This window comes from Chiloscyllium punctatum, chromosome 2 (genome assembly GCF_047496795.1).
Source record: "Chiloscyllium punctatum isolate Juve2018m chromosome 2, sChiPun1.3, whole genome shotgun sequence".
Classification (NCBI taxonomy): domain Eukaryota; kingdom Metazoa; phylum Chordata; class Chondrichthyes; order Orectolobiformes; family Hemiscylliidae; genus Chiloscyllium; species Chiloscyllium punctatum.
The window spans coordinates 77,242,943-77,263,116 of record NC_092740.1 but is presented as its reverse complement, the minus strand read 5'-3'; the positions used below and the strand labels follow the sequence as shown (position 1 = coordinate 77,263,116).

At 39.4% G+C, this 20,174-nt stretch overlaps 1 protein-coding gene across 4 annotated transcripts in view; it reads right to left on the bottom strand.

Annotated features, from left to right (window-relative positions):
* The window catches only part of prr16 (proline rich 16), a 236,849-nt gene that overhangs the window by 129,090 nt on the left and 87,585 nt on the right, over positions 1-20,174 (bottom strand). For all 4 annotated transcript variants that reach the window (XM_072584318.1, XM_072584315.1, XM_072584312.1 and 1 more), the window contains exon 2: positions 715-1,555. In XM_072584318.1, coding sequence (XP_072440419.1) covers positions 836-1,555 — 720 coding nt within the window. In that variant the 3' untranslated portion in view covers positions 715-835. The remainder of the gene's footprint in view (positions 1-714; positions 1,556-20,174) is intronic.

Sequence of the window (20,174 nt, the reverse complement as noted above, 5' to 3'; positions counted from 1 at the left end):
TTTCTCTCATGGAAAATAGCTCCAAAATACTATTTAAAGCGTGTTTTTAATAGCGCTATATAAAGCACGTAAACTAACAAAAAAATTCTGTTCCTTATGAAATTATTACACTGTAAAAATAGGTCCATCAATTTAGGTTCATTGAATCTCAAGCAGTCCATCATCTTACGGTTGCAATATTGTACTTTTAGTAAGTGCAATGTATTCTGGCAGAACATGGTGGTTAATAATTATGTTTTCATATTTTTAAATTATATGGGTGCAAGTGACAAAAAAGCGTACCTTAGGGTTTTCAAACTTAACACACAGCTATTGAAATAGTGACTTAGAAAGAAGAGTGAATTCTTCCTTGGTTTTCGTACGTCATATTCTGTAATGTTTCAATATTACCATAGAAACAGGAGTAAAACCAACACAATGATTGTTTGACTTTATTACCCCTACAGATCAATTGGCATTGTTGGTAAAGAATGTTAACTAATGGAATCTTAACAAATGGAGAATAAATACAGTGATCAAAAAGGAGACATATTTATCGTGGTGGTACTTTTAGTGATCTGTAAGGTTCATCAGAGAGTTATGCTATAGTTATGCTCACTATATTTCATATTTGTTAAATAACCAATGTTATTCACCTTGTAGAATACACAATCCAACTGTCACACTATTGGCACAATCAATGGAAGAATTTGAAAGAGGAAATGGATGACTTACCATGATTTCTTCTGTGTCACATCACTGGAGAACACTGGGTATAATGCATTTTGGCTCTTTATTGCTTGAGTAGAAAGTGCTCAATTCCTTAGGATACAAAATAGTTTATAACATCCTTACATCAAACTGTGGTGGTTGTTGACTTCCTCAGGATAGTTTTTTGAGGCTTTGGAGCAGTCTGTGGAGGTGTGACTTTGCCTTTTATGATTGGGAAATTATGACTAAAGTTACTGCCTGATCCTCCATTTTCAAGGGGAGCACACTGGTGAGGTGGTTTTCCTTTTGCATTACTCAATTCACCATGCAAATGTATATCCCTATTTCTCATGTCATATTGAACATCACAATCCGGACAGTAGCCATGGTACTGAACCTCCTCATTAAATCGAACTCTTTCCCGTGTAACCTGTGGACATTTATCCTTATCAGCTCTGGGCAGCAGTGGTTGTTTACGTATTTTTTCTGGATTGTTACCAGAGAGACAACACACATCTCCGTTTGGCACTTTATCTGTCTTACATAAGAATGCACCATTGCGAAGCAAGGCCCCATTGGTCTTCAAAGGATTGGCACAATAAGATTGTCTGTGGGGCTCTTCACATCGGACAGGGGTTAATCGTGGAGGTGGAGGTGGGGGGTTGGCCTTCTTTAGCACTGTTAGGATAGCTGATGAAGTCACCGTCGTCTTGCAAATTGATCTAACTGAGTGCACTTTGACCTTATCAAGACTGGAGGCAGTTGTACTACTTGAGGTGCTATTTATAGTGTCCGTCTTGGAGCTGTCAGTCATTTCCTCCTCCAGCTGTAGGTCACAGGTAAGATGGTCTATTTGGTCAACTACCTGCACAGGATAGGAAAAAACAGTGAGGATCTAATAAACATTATAGCTTGGCAACTCATGGAGAGAAGGAATCAATCAGCAAGTTATCTCAATACATATACATAATCCTGGATCTGTTTCCTCATATAACTGTGCAAACAATTGTAACCATTTAAAAAAAAACTGCTGGTTAAAACAGTATTCTGCTTTCCAAATCCTGTGCTATATCTTCACATGAAGTACAATTATTTCTTGGTATCTTGTTTTGTATAGCAGAATGCAACTTAAATATAAAACACATTGATTTAGATTTTGTGATTGTAATTACAGCAAAACTGTTATCGTTTGTCATCATTACTTCTCTAAAACCAACAATAACATCTAGGTTCTGCAATATCAGCAGTTATTTGCCAGAGGTTGCAGTCAGTGGTCAGACACCTCCTCACAGGATGAAGTGTTGGAAGACCCTCTAAGCTGGAAATCATTGGACTGATGACAATTTTTCTTTGTAGACTTAATTGCATTGTAAAAATCTTGACAAAGTTGGATTCAACAAAGTTGAATGAGATGTGACATGGGATGGAATCTAATGCACCTCACATTGAGCCCATTGATTGGCTTGTGAGCGCATGGAAACTCTGCTGTGGTCATTGGTCTCCAACAACCGCAGCCACTTACCTTGGTATTATTGAAGCCAGTGGAGAGATTACTCCCTTATTCCCATTGACTTCGTTTTTACTGGAGCAAATGTTGCCTTGATATAAAGGGAAATTCATTTCAGTTCAAACACATCTAACCTGAATTCTTAAAGACTTTGAATATCAGTTGGCCAACAAAGCAGTTGAACAGCTGGCTGAGAGCTATGGTATGACAATGTATCATAGTATAATCAATATGGAGCTGCAAAGCTCAAATGAAAAAAATCTTATATACTTTCTCAGAGCACCGTTGTAGTTACATAGGAAAATAAAGGGTAAGACTATTCATCTCTTTAGTCTATCAACCAATTGATTAGGCCATAGCTTGAAGTGATTACAGTTGATCTTTCTTTCCATCATGGAATAGCCTGTCAAAATCGAGTCATCAACTTTGAAGACAAGTGGTGATAGTAACACCATGAATTGATGCATTTCGATTCAGATTATTGCATTTAACTTCAGATGGCCCCAAGCAATAGAAACTGACATTTTTAGTTCGCTATTTTAGATACAGAGCAGGTGTTAAGAAAATTGGCATCGACAAATTCTACCAACTCAGCATCCTGAGACAGGTATAAATACATTTGCTGATGTTTAGAGAGAGACAGCTGCATTGTTCCACCTCCTAGCGACTAATAGAAGGCAATTTGTACTCAACACTTCATCAGCTTTGGTTTGGCACACCCTGGCTTTGACAGAGTCCTCTGTTTGCATATTTGAACCAATCTTTCTGTAGATGGAACTGGTAGAACAACACTGTTCCATCATTGTTGTTTTCGGGCACAGTGAGATTAAACATGAAATTATGAACATCTGCATATGCTAGAACTTGCATAAAGCATGAAAACAGTAATCAATAAATTTGGGTATCTAATGGAAATGATCTTACGCCTAGCATATTCTCAAAGATTAGTCAAGATATTTATACATTTCTCAGATAGACCATAATGTGACTGCGTAACAGGACATTAGTCTATTTATTGACTACTATTGACACGTAGAGATTAACTCCGTTGATGAACTAAGTTACTAAACAGCTTCTGTGCCAGTAGTTATAGGAAAGTAAGCCCTCTGTTACTTTTTCTAGAAAGGAAATGAATTGTGCAGCATGAAGGGAAGAGATCAGTTGATAATGATGAACATTTAATCTAACTAATTTGGCATGGTTCTCTAGACGCCACTCCAAAACGAGCCTTTTGGAAACAAAAATGAAGGCAACCATGACCTGTGGTGACTGATTGGTACAGATGAAAATATTGATTTGATGGGATACGTCTTTGGGCAGCAATTGGAATACCTTCTACATTGTCTCCATGGGGATAGTGCTCGGGGTTTTATGAAGGTGTAAGCTAAATGTAGCTTTCCTAAGTATTCACACTCAGACTGCGTTGAGTGTCAGCTGGTTGGACAGCAGGTTTGCAATGCAGTGTAATGACAACAGCATGGATCCAATTCATGCAACAGATGAGGTCTCGTTTTCAACCTCTCGCCTTGCCTGAAATGTGGTCACCCTCAGGTTAAATGACCATCAATCTTCTCTCCTTATGGTCTGGTAGAGCTACGGCAACTTTACCATTATATTTAGAAAACAAAGGTCGTCTGAAAGTCTCGCTCTTAATATTTTTCATCTTTGCATTATCTTTCTGGTTGTAAGAAATGAATAAAGGAAATATGTCGTTGCAATTCTTTCGCAGTCTGAAGTTATACAGACCGATTAAACAATGAGAAAATATCCTGAAATACGCTACAGAGCATTGTATATCTTGATATGCAGTCAGAGATAATTGTCTATAATTTGCAGGAAACAAAATGCCCTTCTCAATGTAATATCCACGTTTGGGGAATAACTCAGTGTTGCTCTCACCGACACTTAAAGTAGTGAGGATTTGAATTAGTGTTGGGAATTGGGGCAACTGAATGTATTGGCCACTTGACCCACTTAACCAAATTTCAGCAATACCTTATTGCAATTCTGAACACAAGCAAAGGAAACAAAAGAGATACTTACAAAGTGAGATACTTAGTATTAAACACGTTGATGTGTTTGACTAATTATGTATATTGGAGGCTTCAGTACTGCACTTGTCAAAAGGAGAAAAGTAACCCAGGTTTAAGAAGGGCTTACTTAATTTGGGTGAGAACAGCCCACCCTGGTTCCTGGTTTCATTTCCATTCTAAAGAGCAACCTGACTCCTAAGTATAGAAACCTTGATGTCTCTCTGTCTCTTTTGCTTCTCAGTTGTTGCTCCAATGCTCTTAACCCCTTCATCTCAAAAGCCTACAAAATTCCCCAATCCCCACATCATTCAAAATGCTGGCCAGATCCCTTCACCCCCCCCCAACCCCCACCAACTGTAATAACTTATTATATTTCCCAGTTGCTGGGGTCAATTACCAATTGCTTCCAACTGCAATCTTACCACAGGCTTTCTCTGTAAAATAAAAGTGATGTATCTTCCTATGGTTTGAATGAATATATGTAAATGTTCAAGAAAGATACACAGAGAATAAAAGAAATGAGATAACAGGTTTGAAGCTACAACCTTTGAGAATAATAAGGGATTATCACCAGATCTTATACTGCAGCCCAGATTTTTTTCTTTATTCATTCATGTGGTGAGGGCATTTGCTGGCCAGGCAACATTTATTGCCCATCCCTAATCACCCAGAGGGCAGTTAAAAGTCAATCACTTTGCTGTGCGTTTGGAGACACATATTGGCCAGACCAACAGTTTCTTTTCCTAAAGGATATTAGTGAACCAATTTTTTTTTTTCCCCCTGACAATTGGTCATCATTAGACTCTTAATTCCAGTTATTTATTGAATTCAAATTCCACCATCTGCTGTGGCAGGATTTGAACCCAGGTCCCCAGAACATTATCTGGGATGTCTGGGTTAACAGTCCAGTGATAATGCCACTAGTCTATTTTGTCCCATTAAGATGGAGACCAAGTTTTATAATGGAATAAAACACATTAATAGCCTAAAATTCTGATCAAGGTGTAAAATCTTAATTCTGTCCCTGAACATAGTTACATTTAGATGGCTTCAACTGTGGCAATTTCTCTCCAGGAGCCTGCTGTAATAAAGCAATGGAGTGCTGCCCAGGAATCCTCACAGGCAGCAATGGAAGAGGATCATTGTTGAAACCATGTCCTCTTTTGCAGAAGTACGATGTGTTCTGCGATTTAAAAATTCAGCAGCATAGCCTGCCAAGTTACCAGTTCCTGCGAAAAGGTAAATACACAAGCCCACGTGGAGCAGGAGGATAGTACAAAATGAGGAGGAAGGGGATTATTGTACAAAATGCGGAGGAATGGAATTGTGGGAGATATAGCAGTTTGGATCAGTAATTGGCTTGCTGAAAGAAGTCAGAGGGTGGTGGTTGATGGGAAATGTTCATCCTGGAGTCCAGTTACCAGCGGTGTACCACGAGGGTCGATGTTGGGTCCACTGCTGTTCATCATTTTTATAAACGACCTGGATGAGGGCATAGAAGGGTAGGTTAGTAAATTTGCAGACGACACTAAGATCGGTGGAGTTGTGGATAGTGACGAAGGATGTAGTAGGTTACAGACAGACATAGATAAGCTGCAGCACTGGGCTGAGAGGTGGCAAATGGAGTTTAATGCGGACAAGTGTGAGGTGATTCACTTTGGTCGGAGTAACCGGAATGCAAAGTACTGGGCTAATGGTAAGATTCTTGGTAGTGTAGATGAGCAGAGAGATCTCGGTGTCCAGGTACACAGATCCTTGAAAGTTCCCACCCAGGTTTACAGGGTTGTTAAGAAGGCATACTGTGTTTTAGCTTTTATTAGCAGAGGGATCAAGTTCCAAAACCATGAGGTTATGCTGCAGCTGTACAAAACTCTAGTGCGGCCGCACTTGGGGTATTGTGTACAGTTCTGGACACCATATTATAAGAAGGATGTGGAAGCTTTGGAAAGGGTGCAGAGGAGATTTACTAGGATGTTGCCTGTTATGGAGGGAAGGTCTTACAAGGAAAGTCTGAGGGACTTGAGATTGTTTTCGTTAGAGAGAAGAAGGTTGAGAGGTGACTTAATAGAGACATATAAGGTAATCAGAGGGTTAGATAGGGTGGGCAGGGAGAGCCTTTTTCCAATAATGGTGACGGCGAGCATGAGGGGGCATAGCTTTAAAGTGAGGGGTGATAGATATAGGACAGATGTCAGAGGTAGTTTCTTTACTCAGAGAGTAGTAAGGGTATGGAACGCTTTGCCTGCAACAGTAGTAGATTCGCCAACTTTAAGTGCATTTAAGTTGTCATTTGACAAGCATATGGACGTACATAGAATAGTGTAGGTTAGATGGGCTTCAGGTTGATATGACAGGTCGGCACAACATCGAGGGCCGAAGGGCCTGTACTGCGCTGTACTGTTCTATGTTCTATGATAGTAGTGTGCATGATGAGTGAGGTGCCAGATGTGTGAGCAAGGTGAAGTGCCCAATGAGTGAGTGGGCATCAGGTCAGCAGCTGGGAGTGGTGGTGAAGGCAGAAACTGAGTTTGATCCTAGGGATGGAAGAGATAGTTTGAGTCTTGTCCTGCAGCTCAGAGAAGGGTGTACAGATTTAGGTCCATGTAAGTGGATGGGGTGTTGGTTTAGGTCCCACTAATGAGGATTCGGGTTGGGTAGGATTCAGACAGGCCTAGTAGGGTTATCAGGTATGGGGTAGAGAGTTACTAGGTCAGAAGGTGAGGTTGTCAAGGCTAGGAAGATCAGGGGTTGAGGTTTGTGGTTGGGAGTGAGAGAGGTGTCAGTTTTGAATCAGATTTAGAGTAAACTTTCCATCCCTAAATTTTCACAGAACACTATTTCAATTAACCCTCTGAGAGCATAATCTCAGAGTAGGGAGTCACACATTCAAGACAGAGGTGAGAAAATTCCTTCTCTCAGAGGATAGTGAATCTGTGTAAACTGCAGAGGGCTGTTGAGGCTATTAAATCTGAGATAGACTGAGATAGACTGAAGGCTGAGATAGACATATTTTTAATCAGCAATGGAATCAAGGGTATGACGTAAGGCAGAAAAATGGAGTCCAGAATGATCAGACCAGCCACCATCTTACTGAATGGTACAGCAGACTCAATGGGCCAAATGGTCTCTTTTGTTCCTGCATCTTATGGTCGTCCTGTGGTCTGGTGTGAGTCAGACCCTTCAAAGTCTCCAACATTAATGTTTATGTTTCAAAGAATCCAGAAGCAGAGGAAATTCCCAATGAAATTTTATTTTCCGACCATTCCCTCAGAGACAAATCCATTGGTTATTCTGCATGGTCCTGACATGTAACTCAAGTCTGATTTGGAGATACTGTTATTGGACTGGGGTATACAAAGTTAAAAATCACACATCACCAGGTTATAGTCCAACAGATTTAATTGGGAGCACTAGCTTTCGGAGCGTTGCTCCTTCATCTGAACCACCTGATAAAAGAACAGCACTCGGAAAGCTAGTGCTTCCAATTAAACCTGTTGGACTATAACCTGGTGTTGTGTGATTTTTAACTTTGAACTCTAGTCTGTACTGCCTCAACAACTGTCTGTCCATCAGATTATCTACACTATTCTTTGCCAAGAATGAGTGGAGAACAGGAAGGGAAAATGGTCAGTTTATCCTTCAGAGAGAAAATAAACTGTGGTGTAACGACAGTACAGAGTGGGAATGAGGATTTCCTGAAAGATATTTGAGATAATTTTAGCAAGAGATCAGAGGAATGAATTGTTGGAAGTAGAAGATGACAGCAGTCGATGATTCTTTGAATAAATTTGGGTTTAGCAGTTCCCAATATGGATTTACAGCTGTTAAGAGTATATCTAGAGGTAGGAAGTCTTATTCAGTGTGATAAAGATGCCAAATGGAATAAGTAAAATTTATACAAGTGAATGCAGAATTGCAAAAGTAGTTGAGCCAAAATGCATACATGATCTGGCAAGGGAAATGCAAGGGTTGAATTTTCCACTAAAAAGTGTTTTATACTTTGCTGGAACAAATGAAAATTATTTGGATCCATTGGCTACAATCTGTGCACCAAATTCAATTTTTTAATGATTTATTACATTCAAAATTATTGATTTTATCAATGTAAAAAATGTTAACCATATTGGTGTATTTTTTTTCTACATCTTGGTATGCTCTTGTGTCCATTTACAGGAACTCTAATAATCTCACATTCAAGGTAAAAGCGTCCATACTTAGTGTACAACACATCTTCCTCCAAAACATTTGAAAATCATGTTCTCATCAAGCATCCACAGATAATGCTGGTGGGCAATCAGGCAATCAGAAACGACAAGATTTTCTTTCTGCAGAGAAACTAAGACTATTTGTGACACCCTTTCAGCCACTAAATTTCAAACCTTTGGGATCTAAGATCAATGACCTTTGCTAACTGATTCTGTGGTATAGACACATAAACTTAAATATTCCTTAAAATGTAAATGGCAAACGAAGTCATATTTCTGAGAGAGACATTTCCTGACACAGATTGAGTTGTCATGTTACAAACAAATCACTACAGATTTGTCCATGAAATATTCAGGAATCATGTCAAATTAAAGGTTGGTTTGTGTCATGTCACATAAATAATCCGATGATGCTGTTAGATCCGAATAGTCAGGATTTTACAGGGTCTCAAGAAGCATGTTGAGAACTGGAGAGGTATGTGAACAATCAGTGTGATGCTGGAGTGTCAGTTCACCTGCTTGACACCTTCCTGGCACAGCTGGCATTATACCAGCAAAAAGGAAAGGTGGTAGACAGGCTCTCCTGCAAAGGGGTAATTGAGACCCTTGAGTGGCCAACGAAGGCCCTCTTCCTGTCATGGTGGCATTTTACTCCTGGCAGGTGGGTCTCTTACCAGGTAAAGAGACTATCAAGTCTACATTGGAGGCATCTCTGTTGGCTCTGGGCAAGCAGCCTCCTAGCTGTGGACCTTGTGGCCTTTGAAAACACCTACCACAATGCTCCAGAAACTCTGCCAACCTGGCAGCTGATTCCACTTCTTGTCATTCCACTACCATGTACATCACTCTTTTCTTGGTCAGATGTTAGTCTGATTGATTAGATTAGATTCCCTACAGTGTGGAAACAGGCCCTTCAGCCCAATAGGTCCACAACTACCCTCTGAAGAGTAACCCACCGGACCCATTCCCCTACCCTAAACTTACCCCTGACTAATGTACCTAACACTAAGGGACAATTTAGCATGGCCAATTCACCTGACCTGCATATTTTTGGACCGTGGGAGGAAACTAGAGCAGCCAGAGGAAACCCACGCAGACACAGGGAGAATGCACAAATTCCACACAGATAGTCACCCGAGGCAGGAATCCAACCCAGGTCCCTGGTGCTGTGAGGCATCAGTGCTAACCACTGAGCCACCGTGCCAACCCCTTGGCTGACAAACCTTCGAGGAAGGAATCTCATCCCTTAAACAAACAGGAACATTGCACCAGATAGACTTCAAATCCAATCAGAACTTTCAAAAATGACCAAGGAGGTGCTGCTGCTGACTTGTTGCACCAATCAGATCCCATCCAATGATATTTTCAATATGGAGTGTGCCCTTGTGCTGCGTGCTTATGCAATAATATCCATGGGCATGGATGTCCAGTTCATTTGGAGTTACTCTGTAAAGCTTGCATTGGTTTGCGACAAAACCTATTATCCAAAAGTATTGCCAGACACTTCAACAAAACAACTAGTTAACACATGACACTTGCGCATTGCCGCTCAAATGATAAAGGTCTGTCTGGGTTTCACAGAGAGAGGGTGCCTTCCCAAAATATGTGGTCACACAAAGGCACAACTCTTTATGCACCAGTAAACAATAATCGCTAAACATTAATTGGCACTAATCTGAAAATGCACACTCCAGTGAGTTGATGGTCTGCCAAGATTTCAAATTTGTCCAACGCCTACGATATCTACTCATAAACAGTGAAGCATAAAGCAGCAAGAAGGACCCTGCAGTGGCATTATTTAAAGGGACAGGCAATCCTGATTGCATGAGTTACATTTTTGGAAATTTTCTATTAAAAGCTTTATGAATTATATTTGCGGGCTTTTGGGGAGATGTTTTAGAGAGATATTGCATTAGTCAATGTGTGGGTAGGGATGGTGAGCAGGTGATCTGTCCACATCTAGGCTGTTACAAGTATGAGGGGAGCTGTGGCAATGCCTCTACATCTACTGGACAATAGAATAGAGGGTTTGGAGACTGAATACTCTGTTCCACACTTTCTTCCAGGCTTGTGTCAAATTAATAGCATTTAGAAACATATTATAATGAAACAACGTGGATTCCACCATCTTTTATTGGTGTTCTCTTGTCCACAGCTGGAGCTCTTGAGAGTTGGGAGCTAACATTTCTTGTCCATCTGAAAACATACAGCAGAAATGGAAGATTGGTCTGGTGAAAGTGGATGGAATGAAAATCAAGGGATCTACTATTACACCATCAGTGCTGTTCATTCCACATACCAAGCTGAAATGTATGCTGGGAGCTGAGAGAAGAATAAAGCAGGAACAGATCCTCTTCCTGAATGTTCTCACCATTCCAAGTGACCTTGGATGTTAATGGGTCCTGTTACAGATGGCATCATGATACAGAGAACCATTCCTTTCATAGGGCTCAGTAGATGCAGGTGTTATTGTCTCCTGGTTCATTCATACTGTGTGCCAACTTGTCCTGCAATTATGAAAGCACAACAGCAGTGATTATGGTGCATTGTGTTTGAGAGGTGCACCTACCATAGCTAAATAATGGAAATGTGTGCAAACAGTGGGAGGTGGATGTAAGACGAGCAGCACTGATAACTGTGTGAGGATGAAGAGAGAAGCCAATGTGAATCCAGAGTACCTGTATTGGTGAATGGGTGAATGTCAGGTGTCTAATCCATCGAGCAGCATGTGAAGCTGCCTTAGCAGTGAATAGGAGATGTCGCATGAAAATCCATTCACTGATATTGACCATCCATGTAATGTAATTTGATTTCTTGTGGCACAGATGCAAAGGCTTCAATTCCTGACCCAAGGCAATTACCTTCTTAGAATCCCTAAATGTAGAAGCTGGCCATTTGGCCCATTGAGTCCACACTGATCCTCCAAAGAGCATCCCACCCAAACTCACCCTATCCCAGCATTTCCCATGGCTAATTCACCTAACCTGCACATCTTTAGACTGTGGGAGGAAATAAGGAGACATAGAGAGAACTTAAAAACTCTATACAGACATTTACCTGAGGCTAGAAGAGAACCCAGGACCCTGGCATTGTGAGGTAGCAATGCGAACCACTGAGCTACTGTGTAACTCACACCCTGATCACCTTCTCTCACTCTCTTATCCAAGTGGTTCTCGAGTATCTCCTGGACAGCATTGCAATCACTTTCTCTCCCTCCCTGCCCACTTACACCACCAATGCCTCCAGAATCATAGTCATAGAGATGTACAGCATGGAAACAGAACCTTCGGTCCAACTCATCCAAGCCGAGCAGATATTCCAACCCATTCTAGTCCCACCTGCCAGCACCTGGCCCACGTCCCTCCAAACACTTCCTATTCATATACCCATCCAGATGCCTTTTAAATGTTGCAATTGTACTAGTCACCACCACTTCCTCTGGCAGCTCAATCCATACACAATCCATCCTCTGAGTGAAAAAGAATTGTATCTTTCTCTTCTCACCCTAAACCTGTGCTCTCTCGTTCTGAACTCCCCAACCCAGGGAAAATACTTTGTCTTTTTATCCTATCCATGCCCCTCATGAATTTATAAACCTCTATAAGGTCACCCCTCAGCCTCAGTCCAGGGAAAACAGCCACAATTATTTTGAATTCCTGTTTGCTCTGGTGTTCAGTTTGTAAAAAGATTCCATTGTAGTACATGGCATCCACTGTATGTTCCACTGCCAGGAACTGCATAGCACAGTTAAAACTTCACCCAAAGCTTTTTTTAATATTCCCAACACATGGCTTGAGGAAGTTATGCTTCATCTGAACTGGAAGTTGGATTAACACGTTCAATTGCACAGAGATATTTTTAGGTTTGAGAGAGGCAATTTTAAAATTGCTCACATCATTCTTATTTGTCATGCTGCTTGACGTATCAAACATCTGATGTTAGCTCATTAGCACATTCGAGAATCTTGTGTGTTCATTGTAACAGTCCTTCAAGTTAGCACAGCATGTAATTTTCAAACCTTAATAAAGTAAGGTAAAGCAGCAAGGTGCTACTCTCTGTTAGAGAGAGGTAACTAGTGATGGCTTAACTGATAAGGTAAAAACAATGACTGCAGATGCTGAAAACCAAATACTGGATTAGTGGTGCTGGAAGAGCACAGCAGTTCAGGCAGCATCCAACGAGCAGCGAAATCGACGTTTCGGGCAAAAGCCTGGCTTAACTGATGGTCACCACGCCTCAGGTGAGGGGAGATAATGAGGAAGAGAGTCACTCATAGTAATATCAGCTGGTATAGGATTGTGTTGGCATCACTCTGCAACATAAACCAACCAGCCAAATGAGCTAACTAATCCCCTTCAATATAAGTGATCAGAAACGCACACGGGATATATGCCTGAATTTCAAATTCCTTTGAGAGTGCCCTGCCATGATAACAAAGTCAGAACACCAACAAACCTGCCTTGCTGCGATGTTGTTAAGGCTCTCATTCTGTTTTACTGAGCGTTGATTAATTTCATGTCGATTTTTGTTGAAACAGTCCAATCAAGTAATACTGCAGTCACAAAAGGCTAAAATTTGCTGAAAACAAAGTAAAACGAGTGGCAAATTGGCTAGCAACACACAGCAAGAAGTACTTGGTGAAGAGTAAATCACAATTAGACATTAGACAAGTTTTGTCACTCTGCCATTATCTAGGTGAAACCCAAGCTCAGCCTGCATCCAAATGCACAGAGTTTCATAAATTTACTGCTAATGAGGGCTATTAGTAGGGCTTGAAGCAAGTTCTTACCCCAATACCCCCACACACAAGGCCTTGTCATCACGTGGGCTGCTACCACACACAATCCATTATCAGCTACTAATAGCCAGCAATTCATTCCCCCAGGCTAACCTTTAACTACTCTTTTGTCTGTCTAACAGTTTTTCTCTCTCCATTTCCACCTACTGTATACACTCCCCCCTCCCCTCACTATCTTCTATACAAATACCAACCTTTTTCTAGCTACCACCAGTTCAGATGAAGAGTCAGTGGGCCCAAAATGTCAACTCTGATTTCTCTCCACAGACACTGGCAGATCTGCTGAGACTTTCCAGCAAGTTCTGCTTTTGGTTCTGAATTCCAGCATCTGCTGCTTTTTTTAGTTTTTATTATTTAGGAAAAAATATGAGCCATCTGGGTCTCATTGCATTTTAAATTTTAGAGAACAAAGAATCCAGAACTTTGGGATGATTGGCTGCAAATATTCAGTTGCAAATACTGCTGCTGAAACACCTTACACAATAAAGTCAAGTCAAAATACATGTTGTACCTAGGCAACACTTCTGACCTTGCAAATACCAATTCCAGATGGTAACAATCGTACTTACAGGTTTATAGCATCACATGCATTTATATCCCAAATTACTCTTCTGAATTACATACGTTTTCAAAAAATAGTGGCTGTAACAGATTGACAATGATATGTGCACTATATTCAGAGTGGGTGAGTTCAAAGCCCAGTAATTGATCATTGCTTTACAGCAAAGTCAGATTGAAGACAAAAGAGAAAATTAGTTTTTGACTGTGGTAGACTTAAGAACATAAGACGTAGGAGCAGAACGACATCTTTCAGCCCATCGAGTCTGCTACGCCATTCAATGAGATCTGCCAATCCTCAACTCCACTTTCTTGTCTTTGCCCATAACTCTCGATTCCCTTACTGATTAAAAATCTGCTTATTTCAGCCTCAAGTCTACTTAATGATCCAACTTCTACATGCCTCAGCAGTAAAGAATTTCACAGAGCCTCAGAGAAAACAAACATTTTCCTCATCTCTGTCGGAAATGTGCAAGCTTCTATTTTGAGATGATGTGTTTTGGTGATCGACTCTCCAACAAAGGGAAACAACCTTCCTGTATCTACCCTGTCAAGTATTCTTCAAAATTCCAGTGTGTAAGGCCCAAGTATTCATTGTGATGATACTATGGCTTTAAAGAGGTATATTTTGTCCTGGAGATTTTTTGAAGAGACGATTTGAACCAGAGGGTCCAAGTTGTCTCTTCCAAGCCAATTAAGTAAGTGGGTTGTGAGGCCCTGGGTCTTTTTTTAAAGTTAAGACAATAAAAGTAGCATGACTGGGTGGAGTCAGGCTTCCACAGAATCAAGGTTTTAATTTAGCTTTTGGTTGTTGGGTTTTGAAGTTGGCGGTAGAAGCTGTGATACATTTCTCTCTGCCACAGCAAGAAGCTAGAGCTCTCTCTCTGGGGTTATTATCTCCTGGGCTGGAGAAACACTGCAGGTGAGACAATCTATTTCACTGAATTTGCCTTTGCCAAGGGTATATACATGGGAGGTTACTATATTGGAACAGTTGCTGTTTAGTAGTTAAATAATCTAATATTCCATTAAGGTTTCCAATTGTTATACAATTCTTCTTTCTTTTGCTTGCATTTAATTGGATGTAAGAGAAAAGTGTGTTTTGCTTAAAGTCAAATCGTGTGACCAATCGAATTATACCTGGAATTCAGCACCTTACATTTTCCTTTAAATAAAATAAAAGTTTGTATGTAGGTTATCTCTTTGCTAGATTTGAAGGGTGTTTGGGCTAGTCCATAACATCATCCTTTCCTCCCAAGACTTGCCCTACATACCGGCATCAACCTCATAAACCTTCTCTGAACTGTTTCCAATGCCAGTATATCTTTCCTTAGGTAAGGCCCGAATCAACATTTCAGCTAATTCTGACTAGTGCCTTGTATAGTTTTAACAAACTCTTTCTAATTTTATAATCCTTTTGAAATAAAAGCCAACCTTCCACATGCCTTTGCTATTGCCTGCTAAACGTAGATACCTGTTTTTTGTGATTTATGGGCAATGACTCCTAAATCTCTCTGTTTTGTAGCCTTCTGCAGTCTTTCTCCATTTAAATAATATTCATTGATACCTTGAAAAAAAAGTTGTATTTAATGAAATGTTTGCACTCTCCCACCTGTTAATTTGCTCTGTATCATAATTTGTTTCCACATATTTAGTTTATCGTCATGTTGAGGATGTAAATTTAAACATAGCATCACTTGTAGTGAGGGGATAAAATCTCTTTCTGGTAAATCAGGAGTCAAATGGAGGTAAGCATAAACCTTGATGAGAAAATTGATTTTTTTTTATTCCATTGAGCCCACGTGCTTAGATTTTCCATCAGTATTTTTTCCCTTAAAAAAATCCATCGAAACCACATTGAACTCCCAACACCCCTACACTATCATTTCACCAAAGTATCCTAATCATATGACGTGCGAAATGAGTTATGTATAGAATTAAGCCTCTTTCATGATTTTGATAGTTTTATTTATGTTACGCTTATCCCAAAATTGATTCTGACAGAACAGCATTTATCTAAAAAACGGAGGATCCTACAATTGCTGAAGGCACTGCATACACTAATCTCATAAAGAATTGCAGCACGAAAATCACTGAGTGATTTATGAATATTCATATACCCAGTTTTTGCAATATAATGTGCATTAATGACCAGCGTATCTGACATTCACATTAAATATATAATAGAACATACTTTTGTGCAGACTAATGCAATCATTTTTATGACATTTCATTTGACATCATTCTGTCATTTACAATGCTAAAATATTTCATGATTTAGCTACAAAGATATTTATCTAAACATATAGAAAATAACATTTTAACGTCCCAGATGATTAAATATTGAAGCATGATCTTGTCAGTGCTATTCCTGTTTGTTTATCTGATTTTCTTTTACTGGGATTGTCTATACCAAAGGTCCTGATGGATGACTGATAGCTTTTTCATGTTAATGTCCCATAGTCTGGAAACCCAAGAACATTGCCTTAAGCCTGGTTGCTGTCATCATGTCTCAATTTCCAACTAAATATGTCCTTATACTTGATGATTTTGGAGTTCTTGTGATGAAAAAGTAGCTTGTTTTCTGAGTTTACACTATACAACAGCAAAATAATCATGGGTCCAGAAAAATCTATCCCTAAATATTAGTTAATTAGACAAGAGAGACCTCCTCCAAGTGGTGTACAATATGACTGATTCAGCGGGTGAGAGGGGCATGAGATGATAATCATCAGGAGGCATCCATACCCATGTTTGACCTGATGGTATGAAATTTCATGATGTTCAGCATCAATGTTGAGGACTCCCAAAGTCCAATTTCTCCCAACTATATACCATTGTGTTGGTCTTCTACTGGCTCTGCACTTCCCATGGGACAGGGTACAGGCAGGAATGGTAATTGGTTGGGATATTTTCATGAGATATATTTCTATAAGTGTCCTGAGATGTAATTCTGTAAGTATGATTAGATCAGGTTGGTGTTTGACTAGTCCATGGTACAACTAATTTTGGCACAAGGCCCCATATATTCATAGAAGTTTACTAGGTCAACAGGGCTAGGTTTGCCATTGTCATATTCTACCTATGTCAAAGCCAGGTAGTGCATCTGGTTTCATTTTGATGTAACTGAGTGTTTTGCTAAGCCATTTCAAATAGCAGTTTAGAAGTAACCATACTGCTGTGGGCCTGGAGTCTCACGTAGACCAGACTAGGTAAGGCCACCAGATTTCCCTAACAAAAGGACATTAGTGAACTAGACACATTTTTATGACAATTGTTCCAAGAGAAATGTAATACACAACTTTAAAACAGGACTTACATCAATTCATTATTCTTAACTTGCACAATCTTTGATATTCTTAAATTTTAACTTATTCTTATACTTTACATTTGGGATAATGTATCCATAATTTTATTTTCTTTTCCATTAATATGAACATTTTTTGCATTAAATGGTTGCAACAAAAGGCACTATCTGATATTTAAATTTCTCAGTGAAGGCTAGTGGATTATGATTAGTGTAAATTGGTGTGTCCCTGTTTCCCATGTCAGACATAAACTTTAAAGTGTTGACGAGCTAACACCAATCTTCAAATCTCATTTTCTCAACGGTCATCAATCTATGGAATTCATTAACGAGAGTGCAGACGACATTAAGTAAATTTAAGGAGGAGATAGACAGAATTTTAATGAGCAACAGATTGTAGGAGAGTGGGCAGCAATGTGGGTTGCAGCCAAAATGAGATTCGCCATGGTAATATCAAATGGTGGAGTAGGCTCAAGGGGATGAATTGCTGACTCCTGCTCCTAGTTCTTATGTTCTTACATTGTTTCTTTCCTGACCTAAGGAGGAGACCTTGGGGCATTCCCAGCTAACCAGTCCTTACATTTGCTGCTTGCTTTCGTTTCACACTATCATTTGCATGTTTTTTTTTAATTTATGAGGGTGACAGGAAAAAGGTCTAATTTTATGGATTAACGCATACTTGCCAGCCATTACTGCCATCTGTCTACCATTTGCAACCCTTTGGTCCTCAATATAAGTTCTTATTTTCAGAATGTAGTGAGTTTTAAATTTCTGTGACAAAATAACCTGAGAGCTTCATATGTGGTTTCACCTTTGAATACTCTAATTCACGTGTTAAAATTACTTCATTTAACCCTTCTGAATTCAACATAGGTTCGGCCAAGCTGCCTCCTTAAATTCCAGAATCTGCCTACATGCAGCCAATGTAGTTTCCTTGTTCTGCACGAGCAACGTCTAGTCCTCTTTTGCCCAATTTATTTGCCTTGCCATTCTCTCAAATGAATGAAGAACATCTCCACATCCCTTTTCCTCAAATTTTAGTAGGGTGTGTACAATCTTCAACATTTTTTAATGATCTTTAAATTATGACTCAGATACTCCATCCACTAAAGCATAAATCAGCATCTGATGTCTCCTGTTTCATCAGCATCATTCTAATCCTGTTCCTTCACTTTATCTTTCCTTTGTGCTTCTAATTCCAATCTTCTCGTTTCTATTTCCTGTCTTTTTATTTCCATAGTCATCTCCTTTTTTTGAACTTTTTTTTCCCTTTAGAAATTCTATCTCCAGTTTACTTCATTTTCTCTTCTTACTTAAGCTGTTTTAACCATAACGGTGTATCGCTCATTCTGACACATCACTACCTGAAGTATTCAATTTCTTTTGCATTTCCATTAAACCCAAATCCCCATCCTACTACCTTTAATTATCTGTTCCTTTTTAACTCTGTCAGGCAAGCTGATTGCCATTTCACTTGCCAAATCAAACCTTTGGTTTGAAAATTTCCTTTAAGACTGCCACTTGCAAGAAATCCCAATTTGATAATCAACTACTTTTTTTTCTTTGCGTTTTTGATTGAACTCAAATTTTACCATCTGCCATAATTAGATTTGGACACGTCACTCCAAATATTTGACATTACCAGTTTTACTACAACTCCAGCTCTTTCCACATATTACCCAAAACCTTGGATACAGCATCACGACACATTATATAAATTTCATAACCGTAACAGCATTCACTCTCTGATAATCAAAAATAATTAATTTAAAATCATGGGATCCAATTATTTTCCTTGTGAAAATGTTAATTAATATTAATTTTGAAAGAAATCCAGAAGAAAATTAAATGGAGGAAGAAATGTGCGGATATCAAGGATCTTTTACCATTGACTCTGAATCTCCTCTGATTGCCATATGTAAACTATAGGATTAAGTGTAACCAAAGTATAATCTGCAATATGATAAAAGAAGCTAGTGTTGAGTTTTTTTACATCATTTATCAATCAACATTGGGTTACATTAAAAAAAACAACGATATTTTAATATCAAATCTCTTAGGAACATAGGCATTAGAGTAGATCATTCAGCCTGTTGAGCTTGCTCCACTATTCAATATGATCATGGCAGATTGAAGACTTCAATGCCTTTTATCGACACAATCCCATAATTCTTTACACCATTCGTAATCAGAAATCTATTTGTTGCTAACTTAAGCATTGTTAAAGACTGAGCTTCTACATTCCTTTGTGGTAGAAAATTTTAGTAAAAAAAATTTGCCTCATCTCAGACCTAAGTAATGTCCCCCTTTTTTTCAAACTGTGCCTGTGGATCTAGATTCCCTAACCATGGAAATCAGCTTAGGTGCATCTACCCTGTTTATCCCTTTTAGGTATTTTGTAGGCTTCAATGATGGTAACTCTCATTTTTCAAAATTCTCAAAGATATGGGCCCAGTTTCCCTCATCTGTCTTCATAGGACAATCCCACCATCCCAGGAACAACTCTTAACCATCCCTCCATTCAATAAGATCATCACTGATCCAATTGTAACCTGAATCCACCTCGAGAATTGTCAACCCCCTTGCTTAACAACTCTTTTCTTTAAAGAATAAGAGTTTGTTTACTGCTTTGCAAGACAGGGTCTTCTGTCTACTGTCTAGCCAAACCCAAATGTCTTCCTGGAGTAAGGACAGGTGCTGAGAATGCAAGTGGGATTGTCTTTGATGTCTTCAGTTAATTCAGACACAACCCTAAAGTTCATATCATGTATGTCAATGAGGTCCAGAAACAGTTTCCATCAGCCCTGAGGCCTCTTGCTTTAGGCATAAGTCGATTGTACTAATGGGCCCTGGCCCAGGATCATATTTGTGAAATAATCCAGCTATAATAAGGAGTGATCAGAAGTTCTAATAGGTTAATTCAATGAAAATGATTTAGGAATTAAAGGATTAAACACTGGGTTCATGATGTCTGCTTCTAAAGGAACAAAGAAAAATATACCAACAGCATCCTGCATGATATTGATTCACAAATCATGCCAATTAATACAAAGAATGTTGACCAGCATGTGTGCTC